This window comes from Phacochoerus africanus, chromosome 4, assembly GCF_016906955.1.
Source record: "Phacochoerus africanus isolate WHEZ1 chromosome 4, ROS_Pafr_v1, whole genome shotgun sequence".
Lineage (NCBI taxonomy): Eukaryota > Metazoa > Chordata > Mammalia > Artiodactyla > Suidae > Phacochoerus > Phacochoerus africanus.
The window spans coordinates 60,759,645-60,785,083 of record NC_062547.1 but is presented as its reverse complement, the minus strand read 5'-3'; the positions used below and the strand labels follow the sequence as shown (position 1 = coordinate 60,785,083).

General features: G+C 54.1%; 1 protein-coding gene across 1 annotated transcript; it reads right to left on the bottom strand.

The window, feature by feature from the left end:
* Positions 1-494: 494 nt before the first annotated feature.
* IQCN (IQ motif containing N) lies at positions 495-13,354 on the bottom strand. Its single transcript, XM_047776485.1, has one exon. The coding sequence runs from the start codon at positions 12,699-12,701 to the stop codon at positions 579-581; it is 12,123 nt and encodes a 4,040-aa protein (XP_047632441.1). The 5' UTR covers positions 12,702-13,354; the 3' UTR covers positions 495-578.
* Positions 13,355-25,439: the final 12,085 nt, after the last annotated feature.

The window sequence follows — 25,439 nt, the reverse complement described above, 5'->3', positions numbered from 1 at the left end:
TGCCCTGTCCCTGATCCCACCAACTGAGGATGTCTGTGTCTGGCTCTCCCTCACCCAGACTAGGGTCCCTTGGGGTAGACCCAGCCTCCCCCCCACCCCCCATGCCCTGGATCAAGATGTGGCTAGAACTCTCTCTGGTATTTCCTGAATGAGGCACACATGCATGCACCCGTAGGACTTTCAAGGGCCAAGGGACTCATGATGACCCTTCTAGGTCAGGTCCCCAGAGAGTGGCTTTTGGAAGGCACTGGGGATGGCCTCCATCTGACACTGTTCCCGTAATCATGGATGGATATCGTGGCACACTGAGGCCACAGTGGCAGCCCTGACCTCCAGGAAAGGCTTAGGGGTGGGCTCCCCAGCCACAGACCCCAAGTGCCAACTCCATGGTTGGAAGTTTTGGGGCCCTCCTGTCCAGGATGTTCCAGATGCCCCCCTAATTCCCCCAACACACCATGCCCAAGATGCCCCCATAAGCACAGGTAGACCAAGACTCAGGCTGTGGAGGACTTTATTCATTAGACCCGGAGAGCCACATGGCTCCTGCCCTGGTGTCCCCCCACTGGTAAGCCAATGTCCTAGACGCCTGGCCACTGCGTGTGCCGTGAGTTGTCCCATGCTGCTGGGCCCAAGAGCGCATCCGTGGTGAGGGAGGCCCGGGTGCAGCGACCACGCCAGCTCGCTTGAAGCATCTTAGCTGCTACCTGCTGCTGCTTCAGCAGGCGGCGTACCCTGAAGCCCCTCCAGGAGGACTGGATGGTGGTGGCTGCCTTGTTCTGGCTATGGGGTTGCCGGGGGCTCCGGGAGGTTGGCTGGATGCTGCAGCCCCGTGGCATGCTGGCCTGGACTACAGCACCCCGGCCGATACCTTGCACCACCCGTGTGGGCAGGGTGTGGCCACACATGTGGCATGTACGGGGGCTGGAACCCACAAGCATCACCACGCTGGGTGGGCTCCCCAGCCCAGAGCTCAGGGACTGGCAGAGGCTACAAGCGTGTGGCTGGCAGGACTGGTAGCAGCGGTGGTCAGACATCGACCTGGCCCCACCCCCACCCCCGCCCACTGCAGCCCACACAGCTGGGAGCAGCATCTGCTGGGTGTGGCTCCGGCGGACGCAGAAGCCTCTCCACACAGCCTGGATGATTGTAGCGGCTCTACAGAGCTGGGCCAAGTCCCGCCGCACACAGTAACCTCGCCAGGCAGCCTGGATGATGATGGCCCACTGGTGCCAGACCTTGATGGTACGGCGCACCAGGTAACCGCGCGTACACGCCTGGATAATGACCGCGGCATGGGTGATTATCTTCTCCACAGCCTGCACCGACGCCACCAGCTCTCCTGGCTGGCTGGGATCCACCGCTGCCTTGCTGCCCGTGGCCTCCCATTGCACAGTGCCCCTGGCTGGCTCCCATGTGCCGCCAGGGACTATGGTGCTGTTCCTGGGCCCGACTGCGACACTGGGGACGGCGGAGTTCCACGCTTGGCCACCAGACACGCCAGCGTCCTCAGGGCCCTGGAGTACAGCGGGAGTCAGGGATGGCTGGTGACTGTCCAAAGGAGCCCTGGAACTAAGAGAATCCTGAGACACCAGCGGCGACTCTTGGCTAAAAAGGGGCCGCCGGGAACCATCTGGTGAAGACTCATAGCCCAGAGACACCCTGCGAACCCCCGGATTCAGCCTAGTGATGGCCATGCCGTGTGCCGCCTCACCAGTGCGGATTATTGGTGTGATGGCCGGCACCGTACCTGTGGAAGGGCGTGGGACTTCCTGTAAGGACCTGGGGGCATCCTCCTGCTCCTGATGGGGGGGCACGGTCTGGGCCTCAGAACTGCTTGGCATCTCTGAGGCAGGGATATCATGCATGGCCCTGTAGGACTTTCTAGGGCCAAGGGACCCATGGCCATTCTGAATCAGGCCCCTGGACACTGGCTTCTGGAACCCCCTGGCCTCTACCCCTCTAGCCAGAGATGGATGAAGAGGCACCTGTGAGGCCATGCTGGTGGACCCTGATCTCTGGGGGGTGCTTGGAGTCGCTATCCCAGCCACAGACCCTCGGTGTAAACTGGATGCCATAGAATCACTATGGGCCAGCTTGGGTGACCCTGAGACCGCGGTGGAAGCCATCATCTTATGGGAATGGCGCTGGGGCACAATGTGAGCCACCAAAGACTTTTGATAAGCTGAAGGTTTCTGGGGAGTGATGTGAGCCACCGAGGGCCTCTGGGGTGCAGCGGGAGGCACTGATGCCTGCTGATGAGCCAACGGGGCCCCAGTGCCCTTGACAGACTCCATCTGCACGTCAGGAACCCCACTAGCAGCCACAAAGTGGGAACTGGGGACCCTCCAGCTGGTTGCTGACCTCTGCTGCAGAGTTGGGGGACCACCACTGGCCATGGGGTGCTTGGCAAAACTTGAGGACTGGGAAGGGACAGAGGCCACGCCACTGGTCACAGTCTTAGCTTGGCTGGGAGCCACCTCCTCCAACAGTGGCCTTTGACTTTTGGGAAGTGTCTCATCCTCTGCAGGGAATTCTTGGCTGTAGTCAATATCGGTTGCCAGGGGACTATGGTACAACCACGGGGTTGCCTCAAGGATCTCGGACTCCGTCCTAGTAAGGGAGCCCTGGGGCAGAGATTTGTCTGGGTCCTCTGACTTTTTAACAGACTGCCTGCCTATGGTCTCAAATGGCATCATCCCAAGAGCTTGGCTCAACTGTGAGGCTCTTTGCAGAACCGTGGGCACTGGGGCCACCCCCTTGGCTGTGCCATTGGCTTCCAGGGCTTGGGGATGAACTTGAGCTGGGCCAGTGTCATGCGGTGCATGAAAGGAGGCTGTAGGCCCTTCTCCTGCCAGGGCTCCATGATATGGCCGAGGAGTGAGCCTGATCAGCATGGACCCCTGGGGAAGGCTCTGGGCCACATATCCAGTTGAGGAGGGTGAACCAGGTGCACTAGCCATAGGCAGGTTCTGATTCAGTCCCCCAGGCGTAGATGCTGGGACCACAGTAGGGGCTATAGGGACACTTGGGTCCACCCCACCTGCCACTGAACCTGGAAGCAAGTTTGGAGCAGTTAGACTAACTGAAGGTCCTACAGAGAAATCTTGCCTCTTCCCACCACCACCAGATGCTGCAATCGGACCTGGGGACACCCCCGTTCCCAACGAACTCAGAGGCAGGGTTCTGGCCATGCCACTGGCCTCAGAACCTGGAGGTAGGCTCTGGGCTACAGGGCTGGTCATGGGATCTAGAGGAAGGCCCTGGCTCATGCCACCAATCGCAGACCCTGGAGGAAGGCCCTGGCCCATGCCACTGACCACCGACCCTGGAGGAAGGCCCTGGCCGACGCCACAAATCACAGACCCTGGAGGAAACGTGTGAACCACACCATTCACCATATAACCTGGTGAAAGGCTGGGGACCACACAACTCATCATGGACCCAGGAGTTAGGCTCTGGCCCATGCCCCTGCCCACAGACCCTGGGGAAGAACTAGGGGCCATGCCACCAGCCACAGTACCTGGCACCAGAGCTGCGGTCATCCTACTGGTTACAGAACCTGGAACCACCGCACTGGCCATGCCCATTCCAGGCTCCTGGATGACAGCATGTGTTGGTTGGTAGCTAGACATGGACCCAGGATACTGGTAGTCCAAAGGTACTGGAAGATCCACCTTGACCTGTGTGCTGGGGCCCATGCTGATCGGGGAGAACTTAGATGAAGTCTTACCTAGTCCACAAGGCCCTGAAGCCCAAGAGAAACCAGGTCCCTTCCCTGAGGCTGGGTCACAGGTCAAAGGGGCACCAGCCACAGAGGCCCGGGATATAATAGGAGTGGTGCCTCTGGCCGCCTGCGATTGGCTTGCGTTCATACCAGTTGCCACACTCCTCCGGCCCATACTCCCTGTCATGCCAGGTGACACAGGTACCCGAGACATACTTAGAAACATGCCAGCAGCCAGAGTCCCCTGAGACATATTTGGGAGCATGCCAGCAGCCATGGTGCCATGGGACATGCTTGCAGCCATGCCCCTGAACAGGATCCCCTGAGACATACCGGGTCCTTGGCCCAGACAAGGGTCGTCTCTACTGGCCGCAGATGCCTGGTAGCGATTTGGCGTTGAAACAGTGACAGAAGGTTGTTCAGTTATGTTTAAGGGTCTCCCACTGACACTGGGTGGCTGATGAAACCCAAGGGACACCTCACTGAACTCAGGGGCCTGAGGATTTGAGGCCACCCCACTAACCATCAGAGGATCTTGATGTGGGTCCACCTTAGTAGACACAGTTGGCTGGCTCAGACCTCGGCCCCTGCCATTAGCCACCATTGGATATGGTGTACATGATGTGACTTCAATGGCAAATGATGAATGGTGCAGACTGGGAGCCACTGCATTCACCCTCGAGGATGGCAGATTTGAACCTACCCTAGAGGACCAACTTGGCTGACCAAGTGTACAACCCGTACCACTGATCATAGATGGCTGGGCCAGGCTGGGGGGCCCCCTTCTGGCCACAGATGGCTGGGTTAGGCTGGAGAACACCCCACTAGCCATAGATGGCTGGCCTAGGCAGGGGGCCTCCCTATATTCCATAGAAGGCTGGCCTAAGCCAGGAGCCATCCCAACGGCAAAGGATGGCTGGGCTAGGCAAGGGGCCACTCCAACGGTCAAAGACGGATGGCCTAGGTTAGGAGTCATGCCAGTGGTCAGAGATGACTGGGCTAAACTGGGGGCTGCCCCACCAACCCTAGATGTCTGGCCTATGCTGAGGCCAACCCCACCAGTCACAGGTGGATGAGCTAGGCTACAGGTCATCCCATCTATCTTAGATGGCTGGACTATGCTGGGCAGCACACCACCAGCCACTGATGTTTGGCCTAGGCTGGGGGCCACTCTGCTGGTCATACATGGCTGGGCTAAGCTAGAGGTCACTCTACTGGTCATAGGAAGCTTGGCAAGGCAGGGAGCCACCCCACCAACCCTAGATGACTGGTTTAGGCTGGGGTAAACTCCACCAGTCATAGACGCCTGAGCCAAGCTGTGGGCCACCCCATGAGTCGCAAGTGACTGGGCTAGGTTTGAGGCCACTCTATTGGCCACAGATGGCTGGGCAAGGTAGGGGGCCCCCCCACTGAACATAGGTGCCTGGGCTAGGCTGGGGTAAACCTCACTGGTCATAGATGACTGTTCTAAGCTGGGGAGCACCCCACTTGTCACAGGTGGCTGGTCAAGGCTCGGGGTTATCCCACCAGTCATTGATGGCTGAGCTAGGCTGGGGGACACCCCACCGGTCATTGATGGCTGAGCTAGGCTGGGGGCCCCCTCACCAGTCATGGATGGCTGGGTAAGGCTGGGAGCCACCCCACCAGTCATTGATGGCTGAGCTAGGCTGGGGGCTCCCCCACTGGTAACAGGTGGCTGAGCTAGGCTGGGGGCCACCCCACCAGTCATTGATGGCTGAGCTAGGCTGGGGGCCACCTCACTGGTCACAGGTGGCTGGGCAAGGCTGGGGGCCACCCCACCAGTCATTGATGGCTGAGCTAGGCTGGGGGACACCCCACCAGTCATTGATGGCCGAGCTAGGCTGGGGACTCCGTCACTGGTCACCGGTGGCTGGGCAAGGCTGGGGACCACCCCGCCAGTCATTGATGGCTGAGCTAGGTTGGGGGCCACCCCACCAGTCATTGATGGCCGAGCTAGGCTGGGGTCCACCCCACCGGTTGTTGATGGCTGAGCTAGGCTGGGGACTCCGTCACTGGTCACCGGTGGCTGGGCAAGGCTGGGGACCACCCCGCCAGTCATTGATGGCTGAGCTAGGCTGGGGGCCACCCCACCGGTCACAGGTGGCTGAGCTAGGCTGGGGGCCACCTCACTGGTCATTGATGGCTGAGCTAGGCTGGGGGCCACCCCACTGGTCATTGATGGCTGAGCTAGGCTGGGGACCACTCCACCGGTCATTGATGGCTGAGCTAGGCTGGGGGCCACCCCACCGGTCATTGATGGCTGAGCTAGGCTGGGGTCCCCCTCACCAGTCACAAGTGGCTGGGCAAGGCTGGGGTCCCCCTCACCAGTCACAAGTGGCTGGGAAAGGCTTGGGTCCCCCTCACCAGTCACAAGTGGCTGGGCAAGGCTTGGGGCCCCCTCACCAGTCACAGATGGCTGGGCAAGGTAGGGGGCCCCCCCACTGAACATAGATGCCTGGGCTAGGCTGGGGTAAAGCCCACTGGTCATAGATGACTGTGCTAAGCTGGAAGGCACCCAACATGTCACAGGTGACTGGGCAAGGCCCGGGATCACCCCACCAGTTACAGGTGGCTGAACTGCACTGGTCATCAATGTTTGAGCTTGACTTGCGGCCAGCCTACCGGTCATTGATGCCTGGGCTAGGCTGGGTACCCCCCGACTAGCTACAGGTGGCTGGGCAAGGCTATGGGCCACCCAACCAGTCATAAGTGGCTGGATTAGGCTAGGGGCCACCCCGCCAGTCATCAATGGCTGAACTAAGCTGGGGACCCCCTCACCAGTCACCAGTGGCTGGGCAAGGTTAGGGGCTCCCCCAACAATCATAGATGCCTGGGCTAGGCTGGGGGCCATCCCACCAGTCACTGATGGCTGTGTTAGGCTGAGGGTCAGCCCACTGACCCTAGATGGCTGGCTGAGGCAGAGACCCATGCTATCAGTCCTGGATGTCTGCCATAGACTGGGAGTCATCTTATTGGCTGCAGATAGCTCAAATAGGCTGGACGTGTCCCTAATGGCCATAAAAGGCTGGCCTCGATTTGGAGACACCTTACTGGATACTGTGGGCTGGGATAGATATGGGGTCAACCTACCAGGCATAGGTAACTGCCAATAGACAGTAGGAACTACATTACTCAATGACAGACTTCTTGTCAACCCAGTTCTACGGGGTTTCTGGGACAAGCTCTCCTCCAGATCCATGGAACTTTGACCTGAGAACATATCACCCTCATCCTGACCATCTGAGCCCCAGTGGACACTCAAGGTCAGGTGACTGGCCACTGAACTGCGATGCAGAATGGGGGTCTGTTCTAAGGCTGGAGAGGACCGGTCATGGACCTTTGGGATCATGGCCCGATGGTCTGTGCTCTCAGTCCCTCCCATGGTCACAGGTCCCTGAGACCCCTCCATGGCCTCCCCAGATTGGAGAGCCCCTAGATGAAGGTCCCTGTCCAAGCTGGCTTCCCAAGACTCCTCCTCTACCAGGTCGAGCGCAGTCAGGCTGGCCATAGACATGGTGGAAAGGCTGCGTGAACTGCAGCTTCGTAGAGAGCTCTGGGAATTGCTCATATTTGGGCCATAGTCTGTGGAACCCTGGGAGAAGCTTCTGGCCAGGTCATTGTCTGGAGCCTGTGGCAAAGTGGCCACCAGTTCATTGATTATATGGCTAGTCACCAGCTTCTGTGGGGAAGGCACACTAGAAACAGCATCCCCTTTTCGACTCTTCTCCTGCCTAGGAATGGCTGTATGGGGAAGGGTGGGTGCCAACTTATTGCCTGGGGAGGCTTGGAACAGAGTGGGGTTGGCCTGAGTCCTGAGCGCCCAGCGATGACCAGGAGCCACAGAGCCAGGGGTTATTACACAGGCCTTGGGGATCTGTGCCTGTGGTCTGCTCACCATGGTGGCATGTGGTGGACTTGGGGTCACCTTGCTGGTCACGTCCCTAGTGCCCATGGAGGGCCGTTTATGATTTGGGGACCGAGTTCTCTGCACAGTCTCCTCAGGGACCACAGATGGCTGTTGCAGACCTTTGGTCACGGGGGGTCGACACGCACCAGGGGGCACCCTGCTAACCCCGGAGGGCTGACACCAACAAGTAGATCCCCCATAGGCGGCAGCACACTGGTGGGAGTGGGCAGCCCTCCCACCACCCTTAGTGCTGGGAAGCTTGCCCGATGCCACCCTGCCCTCTCTTGACGACGCCCATGGACGTGGGGCCACCCTGCTGACCTCGTGTGGACTGTGGGAGCTTGGGGTAGTGCTACCACCAGCCAATGATGGCTGGCTGGTGCTTGGGCCCACGCCATTGGCAATGAGCGGCTGCCATAGGCCAGGAGGTGGCTGCAGGTGGGGTGAGTTGGACAAATTGGGATCCATGTCACCCAACATTTGGTGGAGACCTGATGTCAATTCATTGGCCCTCGGGTGCAGGTACACATTCCCGAAGACCTCAGGGCTCAGATACAGATTTAGGGAGTCGCTGCTGGGCCCCGTCTCCCAGGACAGAGTGGGGTCCAGGGCAGCAATCAAGGGATACTGATGAATGGCAGTGATCACCCCAGCTGTCAAGGAGGTGCCCACAGAGACCACCGATGAGCAGGGGGACCCCACGAGCATGGCCCCATCCCCCCTCTCTTCCAAGAACCCAGAGGGCCAGCCTGTGACGAAGCCCTCCCAGGCCCCACCCCAGGGAACCCTGACCTTGTTGGGCTGTAGTCTCATGGGGCCCAGGGTGGGCCCCCAGGAGGCCAACTGGTTTCCCCTGTAGTCCACCTCCACTGGGCTCGGCATCACAGGCATCCCACTTCCTGCCGTTTTCGAGGCAGCCTTGGGGAGGACAACTCCAGACCTCAGGGCTGCCTGAGACAGAGGCTGGCTGAGGACTGCTCCCAGCTCCCCCTGACACAGGGCCTGGCTCAGGGTGGCCCGCTCCTCCTCCGTCAGGGCCTTGCTCAGCACGTCAGCCAGTCTGCCCTGAATGACCTTGGTGAGTTCCGCCCGCAGCTCGCCCCGGGACAGGGCGCGGGACAGGGTGGTACCCAGCTCGCCCCAGGACAGTGCCTTCACCAGCGCCGTGCCCAGGATGCCCTGGGGCAGGGCCTTAGCCACTGTGGCTCCCAAGACCTCTTTGGACAGGGCCTGGTTCAGGGCCGCCCTCACTTCCCCCTGAGAGAGGGCTTTGGCCAGCAGGGCACGGAGATCCTCCTGGGAGCCCAAAACGGCAGCCAGCTCAGCACACAGGGAGGCAAGCTGGGAGGCCGCCAGCTCCTCCTGGCAGGGTGGGGCCGGGCTGGTTGTTGATGGCTGGGCCCGGGCAGCCCCACTGTCCCCCCAGGATTCAACATTGCAGGTCTTGTGTCCAGCAGATGCCAGCAGAGGCGCCAGCATGCTCTGGGTCTCCGACGCCCCCTGACGTGGCCCCTGGGTGACCTTGCCCTGCACATAGCCGTGGGACGGGAGCTGGGTGAGTCTGTCCTCTGGCTTGGCTCGGGGTAGAGTGCCAAGGATGCTGTGCTGGCAGGGCTGGGTGGAGGCCTTGAACCCAACCAGGAATGGCTGTGACTGTGTCTTGCTGCTGAGCTCAGCAGCTTGGCGGGCTCCATAGAGGCACTTGGCTGTTTCTGTGACCAGCTGAGCCTGCGACTGAGCCTTAGTTAGCCCTGTGGGCAGATGGGCTTGGGATTGTACCTTGATCGCTCCTGTGGCCAGGTGTGCCTGGGACTGTGCCTTGGTCAGACATGAACCTGGGTGTGCCAGGGACAGGGCCTTGGCCAGCTTGGTGGGCAGATGGGCCTGGGACTGCACCTTGGACAGATGCGTGCCCGGATGCGGTTGGGCTGAGGCTGCAATCGGCTCAGCAGATGGATGTCCCTGGGGTGGGGCCGTGGTCAGCTCCATAGACAGAGGTGTCTGGGACAGGGGCTTGGACAGACATGTGCCCAAGTGGGCCTGGGGCAGGGCCTTGGTCAGCTCGGCAAGAAGTTGGCCCTGGGATGAGGCTGTGGTTAAACAGGGGGCTGGCTGTGCCTGAGGCAGAACTTTGGCCGGACATGTAGCCGGATGTGCCACAGCTGTTCCAACAGGGACATATACCTGGGAGGGGACATTCATGACCTCCATGGCCAGGTGGGCCTGCTTGTTCCTGTCCTCAGCCTCTTTTTCCAAGGTCATAGCCTCGGCCATTGCCATGGCCACATTGGTGTGAGATGCTGTTTCTGTTTTTACCTGTTTCTGGGAGAAGGCTTTGATTTTCTCACTTTGCAAAGGAAGCCGGGCTGGAGCCTTGGGAGCCCCAGCCGCTAGATGTGATGGGGGGAAGCATTTCATCTTTCCCTCAGTTAAATAGGAGCGGGACGGGACCTTGACCACCCCTGTCACCTGCCTTGGGGTCACCACAGCCTTGGCCTTTGGTCCACTTAGGCATGTGTGGGAGGAGGTGTCAGGGATTCCAGCTGCGGCTGCCGCCGCCACTGCCGCTGAAAGTGGAGGCTTCAGATTTCCAGCTGCTGGAGGGGGCAGACACAGGGTCCTGAGGATGGTGGCTACTGAGCGTAACTGCGCTGGGGTCTTAGTTATCATGGCCGCCAGGCGCGTCTGGGGAGGAGGTGCCTTGGTCACCGAGGCTCCTTGGAGCGTCTGATGAGACGGGGTCTTGGGCATCGTGGCCACCTGACATGTCTGCAGTGGGGTCTTGGTCGCTGTGGCTGCCGGGCGCACCTGGGGCGAGGTTTTGGCCATCACAGGCATGGTGCAGGTCGGGGGCGGAGCTTTGGTCATTGTGGTGGCTGCCGGACGTGTCTGGGTTGGGGACTTGATCATCGAGGCCAGCAGGCACAACTGGGGTGGGATCTTGGTTGTCATGGCTGCCAGCCGAGTCTGGGGTGAAGTGTTGGTTGTTGAGGCTGTTGGTCGCATTTGGGTTGGGGTCTTGGTCATTGGGGTCGCCGAGCACGGCTGGGGTGGGGTCTTGGTTATTGTTATTGTAGGCACTGGGCATGGCTGGGATTGGATCTTGTTCATCATGGTGGCCAAGCACGTCTGGAGCGGGGACTTGGTCACTGCGGCGGCCGGGCACGTCTGGGCCGGGGTCTTGGTTATTGCAGCCATCGGGCACGTCTGGGCTGGGGTCTTGGTTACTGCAGCCATCGGGCACGTCTGGGCCAGGGTCTTGGTCGCTGGGGCTGCCTGGTATACCTGGGGTGGGGTCTTGGTTACTGTGACCATTGGTGTGGGGCACGGCTGGAGTGGGGTCTTGTTCATCATGGCGGCCAAGCATGACTGGAGTGGGGTCTTGATCATTGTGGCTGCTGGACACAATGGCTGGGGTGGGGTCTTGGTTATCAGGGCAGCTGGGTACGTGTGGGGTGGAATCTTGGTCACTGGAGCTGCCAGGTACATCTGGGGTGGGGTCTTGGTTATTGTTACCATGGGCACTGGACAAGGCTGGCGTGGGGTTTTGGTTGTGGCTGCCGGGTACATCTGGAGAGGGGTCTTGGTAATTGTTCCTGTGGGCACCGGTTGGGGTGAGGTCCTGGTTACCACAGGTGCTGGGCCTGTCTGGGGTGAGACCCTGAGGACCTCTGCTTCCATGTGGGCCTGGGTCTGGGTCTTGAGTTGGCCGTGAACTGCCTGGGCATACCTTCCACATGGTGGTGGACCCAGGACTCCTGCCTTGTTGGCTCTGGCAGTTACTTGCTTGGTCTTCATTGTGTCCCCTTCTACGTGAACGAGGCAGGTGCTTCTGACAGTTCTTGTCAGCAGACATGGGCGGCACTTTGCATCCAGACTCACAGGATACGGAAGTCCGATGGAGACCGTCTGGTGTGGCAGGAAGGTGACACTGGGATCTCCGACGGCACATGTAGCCTGCATGCCAGGCTGTGACTTGACTTTAGACTGCAGCAGGGCTAATTGGTGTGTGTAAGAGGCCAGGCTGTCAGAAGAAGGGAACTGGGTCTCCTTGTTCACCATGATGGGCTGGGCCAGAAGGGACCTGCCCTCTTCTGGATGCTGGAACCGCACCTGCTGGGGTGGGTGATAAGGAATGTTCCTCTCCTCCACCTTCACTTTTTTTTCTACTGCCTTGCCAGACCGGAGGAGGCGCCTGGTATTAAAGCGCCGCCAGGCCTCCTGGATGGCCTTGGCTGCCATCATCTGAGAGATTAGCTTCTGTCGGAGCCGGTAGCCCCTCCAGTTGGCTTGGATGAGAGTGGCTGCGCGGGACAGCATCATGTCCATCTCATCCACCAAGACATTCTTGAAGGCCTGGCTCTCAACCACAGCCCGGAGGCGTGGGATACGGCGAGCCACCATTTTGTCCTTGTCCAGTTGTTGCAGAAGGGTCTCCTTGGGTGTAGGTGGCTCATGCTGGGGCTGTGGATGCGGCATCCCCACTTTGTCTTGGGTATTGGGGACAGGCTGATAGGAGCTCTGCCCACTGGATGACACCTGTAGTTGTGAATGTGGTGTCCCCACTTTGTCCTGGACATTGGGGACAGAATGGTATGAGCTCTGCCCACTGGATGACACCTGTAGTTGTGAACATGGTGTTCCCACTTTGTCTTGGGTATTGGGGACGGGCTGGTAGGAGCTCTGCCCACTGGATGACACCTGTAGTTGTGAACGCAGTCTCCCTGCTTTGTCCTGGAGACTGGGGACAGACTGGTAGGAGCTCTGCATACTGGATGACACCTGTAGTTGTGAACATGGTATCCCCACTTTGTCTTGGGTATTGGGGACAGGCTGGCAGGAGCTCTGCACACTTGGTGACATCTGTAGCTGTGGACACAATGTCCATGCTTTGTCCTGGAGATTGGGGATGGGCTGGTAGGAGCTCTGCACACTTGGAGACACCTGTAGCTGTGAACGCAGTGTCCCTACTTTGTCCTGGAGATTGGGGATGGGCTGGTAGGAGTTCTGCCTGGTGGGTGACACCTGTAGTTGTGTTGCTTGCTGCATTGTCTTGGTTCCTAGGCGGGTCAGCTCTGCCTGTGGAGGTGTGGCAGGTAGGTGAACAGGGGGTGGGGGTCAGGCAGACATGAGGCCTCCTGGCTGGAGCAGGTATGCACCAAGGGACCTCTATTTTCTTATTCCTGGCACCCTGCAATCTTCTTCCTGTCCTTTGCAGGCCCTCTCTCTCCTGGCCACAGGCTCAGGTGGCCTTTCATACCCATGTCTCCCTCATCATCCTGTGGCTACTTCAACACCAGCATACAGTGCCCCTTCTCACCCAAATGCCCAACCACTTACCTGTTTTTCAACCTTCCACTTTATCTTGACCATATGGTGAGTACAGCACTGATCACGCTGTTTTGAAAATATCCTGTTTGTGTGTGCATGTGCACGTATGTATGATGTTATTATTTGCCTTTCGCCATTGACTGTGAATTCCTAGACAGCAGAGACCAAATCTGAGTCATTTCCACATCCCCATCTCAGTCATAGGGTCTGGCTTCAGGCTATGAACAGGTGGATGTTGGCTAGGTGGCTAATAAACAAACAGGTAAGTGGGAGTTCCCACTGAGGCTCAGCAATAACAAGCCCTATGAGGACCCACGGGGACTTGAGTTTGATCCCTGGCCTCACTCAGTGGATTGGGGACCTGGCATTGCCATGAGCTGTGGTGGAGGTCACAGATGTGGCTCGGATCCCCCATTGCTGTGGCTGTGGGGTAGACTGGCAGCTACAGCTCTGATTCAACCCCTAGTCTGGGTCCATATGCTGTGGTTGCAGCCCTAAAAAGCAAGCAAGCAAATACAGAAATAAATAGGTGAGTAGATTGAAAGTTGGATGGATAGATAGATGCACTACTAGATACTGAATGAATAAAGCAGCAGATGAATGAATCATTGAATGGGTTGGAGGGATGGATGAAGGCTGAGTTGAAAATGGATGAGTAGGAGCTCCCATCATGGTGCAGTGGAAACATGAGTAGGAGCCATGAGGTTGCAGGTTCGATCCTTGACTTCGCTCATTGGATTAAGGATCAAGCATTTCCGTGAGCTGTGGTGTAGGATGCTGACACGGCTTGGATCCCATGTTTCTGTGGCTGTGGTGTAGGCTGGAAGTTGTAGCTCTGATTAGACCCCTAGCCTGGGAACCTTCATATTACGTGGGTGCAGCCCTAAAAAGCAAAAAAAAAACAAAACAAAATGGATGAGTAAATGAAGTTGAGAAGTTGATGAATGAATTGTTGAAGAGATTGGTAAATAAGGAAGTGAATACATGGATAGAAGAGTAGGTAAATAAATAAATGGATGGATATGTGTGTGGGTGAGTGGATGGATGGGCAGATGGATGGATGAACGGAAGAATGAATGGATGGATATATGAGTGAGTGGGTGGATGGACAGATAAGTGGGAGGATGATGAATGGATGGATGGGTGTAGGAATAAATGGATAGATGGAGGGAGGAGGATAGATTAGTGGGTGGGTGGATGGATGACATCTGAGTGAACAAGTGTGTGAATGAAGAAAGCTGAAGGAATTGGTAAAGAGATCATGAATAGGGAGGTAGATGATAAATGGCTGGATGGATCAGTGAATGGATGGTGGATAAACTGACAGATGATGGATAGATCAATGGCCAATGGAAGGATGGGTAGAGGGAAAAACGAGGGGATGATTGGTTTTCAGAAGTACCTTGGTGCAAAGAGAGTTCAGACACTGTCAAACAGTCCTGATGTATAATCTGGAGCATAACACACTTATTTTGTTGAAGTATCCCCCTTCCCACCAGACCAGCAGATTGCATACCTTGGAAGATCATAGAGTTGGAGGAGGAGCAGGAGGAAGAGGTGCAATCTCAGAAGCCAGCTTGCAAGAGGAAGCAGCCTTCAGCCCTTCATCTCATTCAACATGCAGCAACACCGCCTTGGGCTAGCTCTGTTCCCAAGACCAACATGAGAAGAGATGTTAAGAGCAAAAAAACTAAATTCCCCAAGAAAACAAAAACAAAAACTTTTTTTTTTTTTTTGCAAAGCTCACTCATTCAGAGGTAAAACTAGAGAAATACCAGTCAGGCCAAGTAGAGTAAAGCCACCATCAAAAATTAGCACTTGTTTCTTTTTTTGCCATAGCCATGGCATGCAAAAGTTTTAGGGCCAGGGATCAAACCCAAGCCACAGCAGTGACCCAAGTCCCTGCAGTGACAGTGTCAGATCCTTAAACTGCTATACTTCCAGGAGTTCCCGTTGTGGAACAACGGAAATGAATCTGACTAGGAACCATGAGGTTGAGGGTTCAATCCCTGGCCTCGCTCAGTGGGTTAAGGTTCCAGCATTGTCACTGTTGTGGCACAGGTTCAGTTCTTGGATTCAGAACGTCCACATGCTGTGGGCATGGCCAAAGAGAAAAAAGGGCATTCATTTTCAGTGAATCTACTGCACATGCATGTCTTTGGATTTGGGGGGGGGGGGAAGCTTTTTAAGTCTACAAAAACGAATGCACAAGGAAGTTTGTTCCAGTGTTTTTTTGTACCTAAAAACCAAACAACTGGAAATAGCCAAAAAGGTGATTGCTAATAGGAAAGTTACAACTGCATATAGAAAAGTATTTAAGGATGCTCATCCCTGTATTGTTTAGAAGAGTAAAAACTGAAACAACCCAAATGCTTATCAATAGTAAGTAGTTTAAATTAATCAATAGGACCTTGGTATGCTACTCAGCCATTAGAAATGATATCCAGATCCACAGAATGGCTAAAATTTAAAAGGTGAACATGTCACAATCATCTGGGTAAACAATCTGTGTCTTGAAGGCAACTCATCAATTCCACTCTTGACAAATATACTCATGAGGTCCATGTGTTTATACTCACCCCAAACCAGAAACCACTGAAATGCCCATTATTATAATAATGAATAAGTCAGAGTTCCTACTGTGGCACAGCAGAAATGAATCCAACTAGGAACCATGAGGTTGCAGGTTCAATCCCTGACCTTGCTCAGTGGGTTGAGGATCCAGCATTGCAGTGAGCTGTGGTGTAGGTTGCAGATGTGGCTTGGATGTGGCATTGCTGTGGCTATGGCGTAGGCCAGCAGCTACAGCTCCGACTAGACCCCTAGCCTGAGAACATCCATATGCCACAGGTGTAGCCTTAGAAAAGACAAAAGACAAAAGACAAAAAAAAAACTCAGAAAACCCTAAGCAAGATAAGCACAAAGAAACACACGCCTGGGCTCTACACAGTCAAAAACCTAAAAAACAAGGATCAAATCTTGAAATCAGGCAAAGAAAAATAATACATAACATACAAAGGAGCCATGATTCAGCCAACTTCTTATCTAAAACTATGGAAGCCAGAAGACAGTGGAACTACATTGAAGCTGTCTTAGCTCAATCAAGATAGAAACCACACCATAGACTGAGCGAAATTTAATATGAAAAATTGTTTGTGAGGAGTTCCTGTTGTGGCTCAGTGGTAAAGAACCTGACTAGTATCCACGAGGTTGCAGGTTCAATCCCTGGCCCTGCTCAGAGGGTTAAGTCTCTGGCCTGGGAACCTCCATATGCCGCAGGTGTGGTCCTATAAAGACAGACAAAAAAAAAAAAAATGAAGACTGCCAAAAGGTTTTCCCCAGCCAAGCCTGCAAAGTTGGCTTTGAGAGGACATTCTGGATCCATGACTGGGGCAGGTTCACCAGGAATCTTTACACTTCCACCGCTGACCCTTCCTGCAATGTCTCATCAGCACCCTCTAGTGAGAAAAAATGAACATTACACTTACCTGAAAGACCATGAAAGGAACTCTTGTTTATTACAGAGCACTGTACATATTGAAAAGTGCATTTGGAACCAAGAGGCAATGGATTGGGGACTGACAGGCACATATTTAAAGTGCTGAAAGAACAAAGAAACCCACCAACCCATAATTCTGTATCCAGTGAAACTGTCCTTTGAGAATAACATTTTTAAGAAAACATTTTCAGATAAAAGAATTTGTCAACTGTACACCTGCATTATAAGAAATGCTAAAAAAAAAAAAGTTCTTCAAACTGAAGGAAAGAGACACTCAAGGGAAACAGATCTTTGGGGAGAAATGAAGAGAACATAAGAGATGATAAAGGAATTCCCATCATGGCTCAGCAGAAACAAATCTGACTGGTATCCATGAGGACACAGTTTCAATCCCTGGCCTCGCACAGTGGGTTAAGGATCTGGCATTGCCATGAGCTGTGGTGTAGGTCACAGACACAGCTTGGATCCCGTGTTGCTGTGGCTGTGACTTAGGCTGGCAGCACAGCTCCAATTCAATCCCTAGCCTGGGAACCTCCAAATGCTTCAGGTGCAGCCCTGAAAAGACAAAAAAAAAAAAAGAGAGAGAGAGATGATAAGGATTTGTATAAATAGGAAAGACTATTATTTCACTCTTTAAAAAAACATCTATGACTATATAAGTAAAGATGAAAACATTGTCTTGTTATGGGAGTTCCCTTTTGGCACATAGGATTAAGGATGCCGCATTGTCACTGCCACAGGGCTCTGGTCACTACTGTGACGCAGATTGGATCCCTGGCCTGGGAACTTCCACATGCCTCAGGCAAGGCTAAAAAAAAAAGCAACACATTGTCTTGTGGCATTTATAATTCATATGACAAATAGAGAATAAAGGACAACAGTGAGGGTAAATGGACTTCTACAGTTGGAAGATTTTTTACATTTTAGGTGAAGTAGAATAGTAAATCTAAGTCAATTGTGACTTAAGGATGGGTATTAAGAATTATAATTCCTTGAGCAGCCCCTAAAAAGGAAGAAAAAAGGCAGTAGTTAATTTAAAATGGAATTCTAAAAAAGATTCGAAGTTCCCATTGTGGCACAGTGGAAACGAATCCAACTGGAATCCATGAAGATTCGGGTTCGATCCCTGCCCTTGTTCAGTGGGTCAGGGATCCGGTGTTGCAGTGGCTGTGGTGTAGGCTGGCAGCTATGACTCGGATTTGACCGCTAGCCTGGGAACCTCCATATGCCACAGGTGCAGCCTTAAAAAAAAGAAAAAGAAAAAGATTCAAATAATCAAAGACAGAAGAGGGGGAATAAGGGGGATAAAACTCAGGGACCACAGAAAGAAAAATAGTGAAACAGTATATTTAAAGGCAATCACATAAATCATTGATATGATAATTGACTAAACATCTCAAGACAGAGATGATCTCAATCTATTTGTTTTCAAAGACCCATGCACCATCTCCTTGTGAAATGGACATTTTTTTTTTTTGCTTTTTGCCTTTTCTGGGGCCGCTCCTGTGGCATATAGAGGTTTCCAGGCTAGGGATCTAATTGGAGCTCTAGCTGCCAGCCTACATCAGAGCCACAGCAACACAGGATCAGAGCCATGTCTGTGACCTACACCACAGCTCACAGCAATATCAGATCCTTAACCCACTGAGCAAGGTCAGGGATCGAACCCACAACCTCATGGTTCCTAGTCAGATTCATTAACCACTGAGCCACGACAGGAACTCGAAAATGGACATTCTTGATTCACTTATGTGATAGGTCAGGGCAGGCGAGGCCCAGGCACAACGAGCATCAATGTGAACTGAGTTGTAACAGCAAACTGGCCTGAGGTCGGCTTCCCTGGAGGTAGGCAAAGTCCCTGTTCCCATGTCACAGAGAGGAATTTGAGGCCCAGAGAAGCCAATATACTATGTGTCTTATTTCTTGTTTTTTGTTGTTGTTGTTTTGTCTTGTTTTTTAGGGTTTTTTTTGTTTTGTTTTGTTTTTAGGGCCGCAACCCCAGCATATGCAAGTTCCCAGGCTAAGGGTCAAATTAGTGCTACGGCTGCCAGCCTGAGCCATAGCTGCAGCAACACAGGACCTGAGCTGCCTCTGCAACCTACACCACAGTGCACGGTGCCGGATCCTTAACTCACTGAGCAAGGCCAGAGATCAAACCCCCATCTTCACGGATTCTAGTTGGGTTCATTAACCGCTGAACCATGAAGGGAACTCCCTGTGTCTTACTACTTGATATAGTTTCCTCTTTGCTTCCCCCATTAGACTGTAAGCTGCCCACTGGGGAGTATCTTTTGTCTGCCTTCAAATCCCAGTGCCTAGAACAGTACACATAGTAGGGCTTCAATAGATGTTATGGATGGATGAGTGTGGCGCAGGCTTCAGAACTTGGAGATGGCAAACTCCAAGGCCTGAGGTTTCATCATTTGCATGGTTCAGTCCTTTTGATGAACTCCGTCAGAGTAATAAGAGAACAGGGAATTCCCTGGTGGTACAGCGGATTAAGGATCCAGCGTTGTCATTGCTGCGTCTCCAGTGGCTGCTGTGGTGTGGGTTTGATCCCTAGCCAGGGAAATTCTGCATGCCGCTGGCGGGACCAAAAAAAAAAAAAAAAGAAGAAGAAGAAGAAGGGGGCAAAGGGAGGATGGGGAGGGAAATGGGATTGTGGGGGAAAAGGTGCTATGGATATATAACCTGAGTGGCCAGCTATGCAATTTTTTTTTCTTTTTAGGGCTGCACTGTGGCATGTGGAAGTTCCCAGGCTAGAGGTCGAATCAGAGCTACAGCTGCTGGTCTACACCATAGCCACAGCCATGAGGGATCCGAGCCACTTCTGTGACCTACACCACAGCTCAGGGCAACGCCAGATCCCTAACCCAATGAGCAGGGCCAGAGATTGAAACTGCATCCTCATGGATATTAGTTGGGTTCCTTACTGCTGAGCCATAGTTTCCCTATGCGTCACATGAGCTAAGACCACTTTTCCAGGCTCCCAAGAAAATGTGCTACGCTCTCCAGGCTGGGCCCTCAAGGCAAACAAACCCACTGGGAGGCCTTTGGGGAGCCCCAGCTCCCCTGCTCTGACAGGTTGTGGAGCTGTTCTACCTCTCCGAGCAGCCTGGAGGGCCCAAGAGGATTCTGAGGGCACTGGGGGCCAGGGGAGAATGACCAGGTCTCCACATATCCCCCCGACCAAACCCACCACCAGCCTCACTCACCTGCCCTTGAAGCTGAACCCACCAGCCCAAACAGTTGGGGACTTGGTGCCAGGGTGGCTTTGTGACTCACAGCCAGGTTCCAGCCAATCCCCACCAGCTCCTGGGGGGAGGGGCTTCTAGAAGGCTTACAGTGGGGACGGGGGAGGGGCAGATCAGGGCTGAGGGCCATGGTGGTTGCTACAAACCGCCTGCCCATCCTGAGAGCAGAAAGTTAGGGCTCTGAGCCCAGAGGGGACCCCCACATCTCTCCCTTCCTGTGTCAGGAGATCTCAGTCTCTGATCCCTTGGGCACTTGCTGAGGACCTACTTGGTGCTAGGATTTGATGTGGGTCTAGGACACAAACAACTCAAACAATTTAAGGAACCAAAGAGGAGGTGGGACAGGCTGAGCCCTACAGAGAGAGAAAGAGTTGGCTCTGGGAGAGCTGTGGGAACGAACAGCATCCTGGCTGATGGACAGAGCATGTGCAAAGGTCTGAGGTCAGAACAGGCTGGGTGTGTTTAGGGAACACAGAGGAGGCTAATGCCTTTGGAGGCGAGGGAGAAGAGGGCATAGATGGGGGGACTGTAAGGCAGGGCTTCAGAGAAGAGGACAGGCATTTGGGTTTTGTTGAAAAGCTGAGGGGAAGCCAGTAGATGGTTTAAAACAAAGGAAGCGTATGGGAGTTCCCGTTGTGGTGCAGCAGAAACAAATCCAACCAGTATCCATGAGGATGTGGGGGTTTTTTTGTTTGTTGATTTTTTTTTTTTGGTCTTTTTTGTCTTTTCTAGGGCTGCTCCCAAGGTATATGGAGGTTCCCAGGCTAGGGGTCTAATCGGAGCTGTAGCCGCTGGCCTACGCCAGAGCCACAGCAATGTGGGATCCGAGCCTCATCTGTGACCTACACCACAGCTCACGACAACGTCAGATCCTTAGCCCACTGAGCAAGGCCAGGGACCGAACCTGCAACCTCATGGTTCCTAGTCAGATTCGTTAACCACTGCGCCACGACGGGAACTCCATGAGGATGTGGGTTTGATCCCTGGGCTCAATCAGTGGGTCAGGGATCCAGCATTGCCATGAGCTGTGGTGTAGGTCGAAGATGCAACTCGGATCCTACATTGCTGTGGCTGTGGTGTAGGCTGGCAGCTATAGATCCGATTCGACCCCTAGCCTGGAACCTCCATATGCCACAGGTGCAGCCCTAAAAAGCAAAGAAATAAAACAAAGGAGTTCCCATCGTGGCTCAGTGGAAATGAATCTGACTAGTATCCATAAGGACGCAGGTTCGATCCCTGGCCTCACTCAGTGGGTTGGGGATCCAGCATTGCTGTAAGCTGTGGTATAGGTCATAGACACGGCTCAGATCTGACATCACTGTGGCTGTGGCGTAGGCAGGCAGCTAAGCTCTGATTCAACCCCTAGCTTGGGGACCTTCAACCTTGCATGCAACCCTAAAAAGACAAAAAAATAAAAACCTTTACAATTTGTTTTTAAATAAAATAAAATAAAAAATAAAGCAAAGGAAGCATAGACTTCTGCACTCTGACTTATGCCCTAAAAGGCCCGGCACATCTGGCTCTGAGGATGGAGGCTCCTCAGGGTAGTGCTGTGCCTGAGGGCCCTTGGGATCCTCCCACTGCCTGGCCAAAGTGGGCGCTGACCCTGAGCCACAGTCTGGAAGGGGAAGTGAGGTCACCGTCCCCGGTCACCTCCTGGGCTGGGCCAAGGCCTGGTGTGAATCATTGCTGGCCAGGCCAGGGCTGACACACACTTTGGCCTCAGCTCGGCAGGGTCCCGCCAAAACCACACAGGCCTGGCCCAAAGGCCTCTGCCTGGCCTCCCTGGGAAGCCACTAGGAGGGGCGCTAGAGCAAGAGGCCAGTAGGGAAGCCGAGCCTCCCTCTGCAAAGATCTCCACACTGTGGGGTATGGCTTTGGGCAAAACCAGGGACACGGCAGCTGGACAGGACTGATTTCCTTTGTCTCAGCAGAGACCAGGACCAGTTCCCATCCATGCCCTAAGTGAGCCAAACATAAATCCAAAGCGATCACGGCAATAATAATGGAAGAACAGAGCACTGATAAAGCCCAGTAAGGTAGGCCCTGGTCCAGCTGGGGGTTGGTGTGGACCAGCTTCCAAAAAAGAAAGCGTCTGCAGCTGAGGTTGAGAGGTGGAGCTCGGACTTGGTGGCTGAGGGAAGAAAGGTATGGGGCTTATAGCTATGCAAAGGTCCGGAGGCCAGAGGGAAAGGAAATAAGAGTTTGGGTGGGGGAGGGGTCTGGAGAGAGACTCTGAACAGCGCAGGGCCAGTGCAATTAAGACCCTTTTTTCCAGAAAAGTTTAAGTAGAGGTCAGGTCTGTGGTTTCCAAAACGCCCTTTTTGTCACATGGTAGTGAAAGAGAGGGCCTCCACCTAGCCCTGAGGCAGGTAAGAGGCTTGGGTTTGACCCCTGCCCTGCCATTTAGCAAGCAGGTGACACAGTAAGATAACTTTTGGTCTTTGTCCACACAGCTCCTAAAACTTTCGTAACCTCTGGAGTGCTAAGTAATAAAATGAATAATGGCTGGTGGGGGGTGCTTAGATAGCTTTGAAATGGGAGTTGGTCTCCAAAAAGACCAAAGCATGATTAGAGGGTTGTAACTTTCGGCCTAATCTCCCAGACCTCCTGGCAGGGGAAAGAGGCTGGATATTGAGTTAATCACCAAATGCCAGGGATTTCCTCAATCCTGCCTAAGCATTGAGCACGTGGGGTGCTGGGAGGGTCAGATGCCCAGAGGTGGTTAAGAAATACAGGTGGCAGAGTTGCCACTGTGGCACAGTGGGTTGAGAATCTGTCTGTAGCAGCTCCAGTTGCTGAGGAGGCAAGGGTTTGATCCTAGGCTGGGTGCAGTGGATTAAGGATCAGGCATTGCTGCACCTGTGGTGTAGTTCACAGCAGGGGCTCAGATTCAGTCCCTGACCTGGAACTTCCTTATGCTATGCGTGTGCCAAGAAAGAGGGGAGGGGAGGGAAGGGAAAAGAGAGAGAGAGAGGAAGGGAGGGAGGAAGGAAGGAAGTCAGTCAGTCAGTCAATCTGGGACAGGCATCTAAACTGAGAGGGGGAGTTCCCGTCGTGGCGCAGTGGTTAACGAATCCGACTAGGAACCATGAGGTTGCGGGTTCGATCCCTGCCCTTGCTCAGTGGGTTAACGATCCGGCGTTGCCGTGAGCTGTGGTGTAGGTCGCAGACGCGGCTCGGATCCCTCGTTGCTGTGGCTCTGGCGTAGGCCGGAGGCTACAGCTCCAATTCGACCCCTAGCCTGGGAACCTCCATATGCCGAGGGAGCGGCCCTAGAAATGGCAAAAAGACCAAAAAAAACCAAAAAAACAAAAAACAAAAAACTGAGAGGGGAGTTCCTGTGGCGCAGCAGAAATGAATCCGACTAGGAACCATGAGGTTGCTGGTTCCATCCCTGGCCTCGCTCAGTGGGTTAAGGATCCAGTGTTGCTGTGAGCTGTGGTGTAGGTTGTAGACACAGCTCGCTTCCCACGTTGCTGTGGCTATGGCATAGGCCTGCAGCTACAGCTCTGATTGGACCCCTAGCCTGAGAACCTCCATATGCCACAGGTGCGGCCCTAAATAGCAAAAATAAATAAATAAATAAAGTGAGAGGCTTGGAGTTTCCACCGTGGCTCAGCAGGTTAAGAACCCAACTAGTATCCTTGAAGATATGGGTTCAATCCCTGGCCTCAGCCAGTGGGTTCAGATTCCAGCATTGCCGAAAGCTGCAGCATAGTTTGCAAATGTAGCTCAGATATGGCGTGGCTGTGGCGTAGACCACCACTACAGCTCCAATTCGACCCCTGGCCTAGGAACTTCCATATGCCACAGGTGCAGCCCTCAAAAAAATAAAAAATAATAAAGTGAGACAGTCTTTGGAGCTCCCTGGTGGCTCATGAGGTTAAGGATCCAACTGTCACCACTGTGGGTCTGGTTACTGCTGTGGTCCCTGGCCCAGGAACTTCCACATGCTGAAGGTGTGGCCAAAACATTCAAAAATGAAGTGGGAAAGTCTTCTAGGATTGAACCTTTCACCTGTGTGGTCTGTGCTAACAGTGTCGAACTGAACTGTAGGATACCCTTGGTTTCTGTAGTTGGAAGGTTGGTTGGTGTGGGGGAAAAAAATCCCACATGTGCGGCATCAGAAGTGCTGCGAGTAAAAACATTTCAGGAGGTATCATGAAAGCTCCCTGGGCCTCCCCTTCTCTATAGATTTATAGATTGGGAGCTGCACAGGAAGCACCTTGCCCGAGCACTAATTTCATTCATTCATTGTTGTTCATCCCCTGAGCACTTCCAACTTCTGACCTGAAACATGTTACCTGGACATGTGAAACACATACTTTTCACAGCACAGGAGCTAAAGGCCAGAGTGGGATGGAGACTTGACTGAGGTTACAGTGGCAAACTGGCACCCAAGCAGGGACTCGTCTCCTGAGTGACGCTGAAAAGTGACACTCTGCCCCCCTCAGACATGGTTCTTGGTCTCCTCTGTGTCAACACCCTCCCATCTCAGCATCAGCTTCCCTCTCACTCCAAACCCGACTCCTGAAACATCTGCCTGAAGGTGGTACCAAGGAGAGGTCACATGGCTAAAAGCCAAACCCTAAAGCAGCTCTTGGAGCTTTGAAAAGTAGCAGCCAGAACTTGCAGCTGGTGAGGGCTCAATCTTCCAATGGCTGAGGGACTGTGGTCACAAGGTGTTCCTTCTCTGCACCAAAGTTTCCTCATCTGTAAAACAGGTGAGATTTGCCCACCTTCTCTAACAGAGCTAAGCTAGTTCAAAGCTCGCTTGCCCTGTGTCCTTAGCCACCAATGCTCATGTCCCTCCAGGCCCTAAGTGAGGCAGAAGACCAAGGTCCAGGGTCTTTTGCCCCCACAACAGCAAAGGCCAGAGCAGGAGGGGAAAATGGTAGTCTGGCAGTCAAGGCTCTGGAGGTGAGAAACCCAAGATCCAAATGTCCCTGTGCAGTCTACCAAAAAGGCTGTAAGACTCAAGCCAAGTCACTCTGAACCTGTTTCTTCAAAATGGGTGAATAAGATGTTGGGAGAGGGATGTTTCAGAGAGTACTTGAAAAAGCCTGGATTCCATGTCAGTGCCCTAACAAGAAGGTCCCATGAAACCTAACTACATCTCCAGTTCTGGAGGCAGACCGCCTAGGTCAGATCCTACCTATGCCAACCTTTCTTCCAGTCCTGAGACTCAGGTCTCCCATGCAACAAACCATACTACAAGCTCACACTGAGCACCACCTGTAAGCCAAGAACAGCTCTGTAAACTATTTCAATCCTCACAAATTTCTAGGACATGTTTACAACTGTTCTGTCCATTTTACAGACAGGTAAACACAAGCCGAGAAAGTTTCTATCTTTTCCTTTCTGCCTCCGGCTGGACCTGCTCCCCTTCCCTCCCGCATTCCCTCCTCCGAAAAGGGGAGGCAAAGGTCTGGGACAATCGCGGGCTAGCTAGTCCAAACATTGGCAGGAAACCCCAAAGTCCCCCGCCCACCCGGATAGGAGTCGGCCCCGCGCCCAGAGGCGCCTAGATGGCGCTCTCTGCGCGCCAGATGTGCAGTACCTTCCCGGACGCCGACTCCCTCCTTCTCCGAGCAGGGGCGGAAGGAGGCGGCAAAGGAGGCAAGAGGGGAAGGGGAGCCGGTCAGGCCCCGCCCAGCCCGTCAGGCCCCTGCGGGGGAAGAAGGAGGCGGAGAGCCGAGC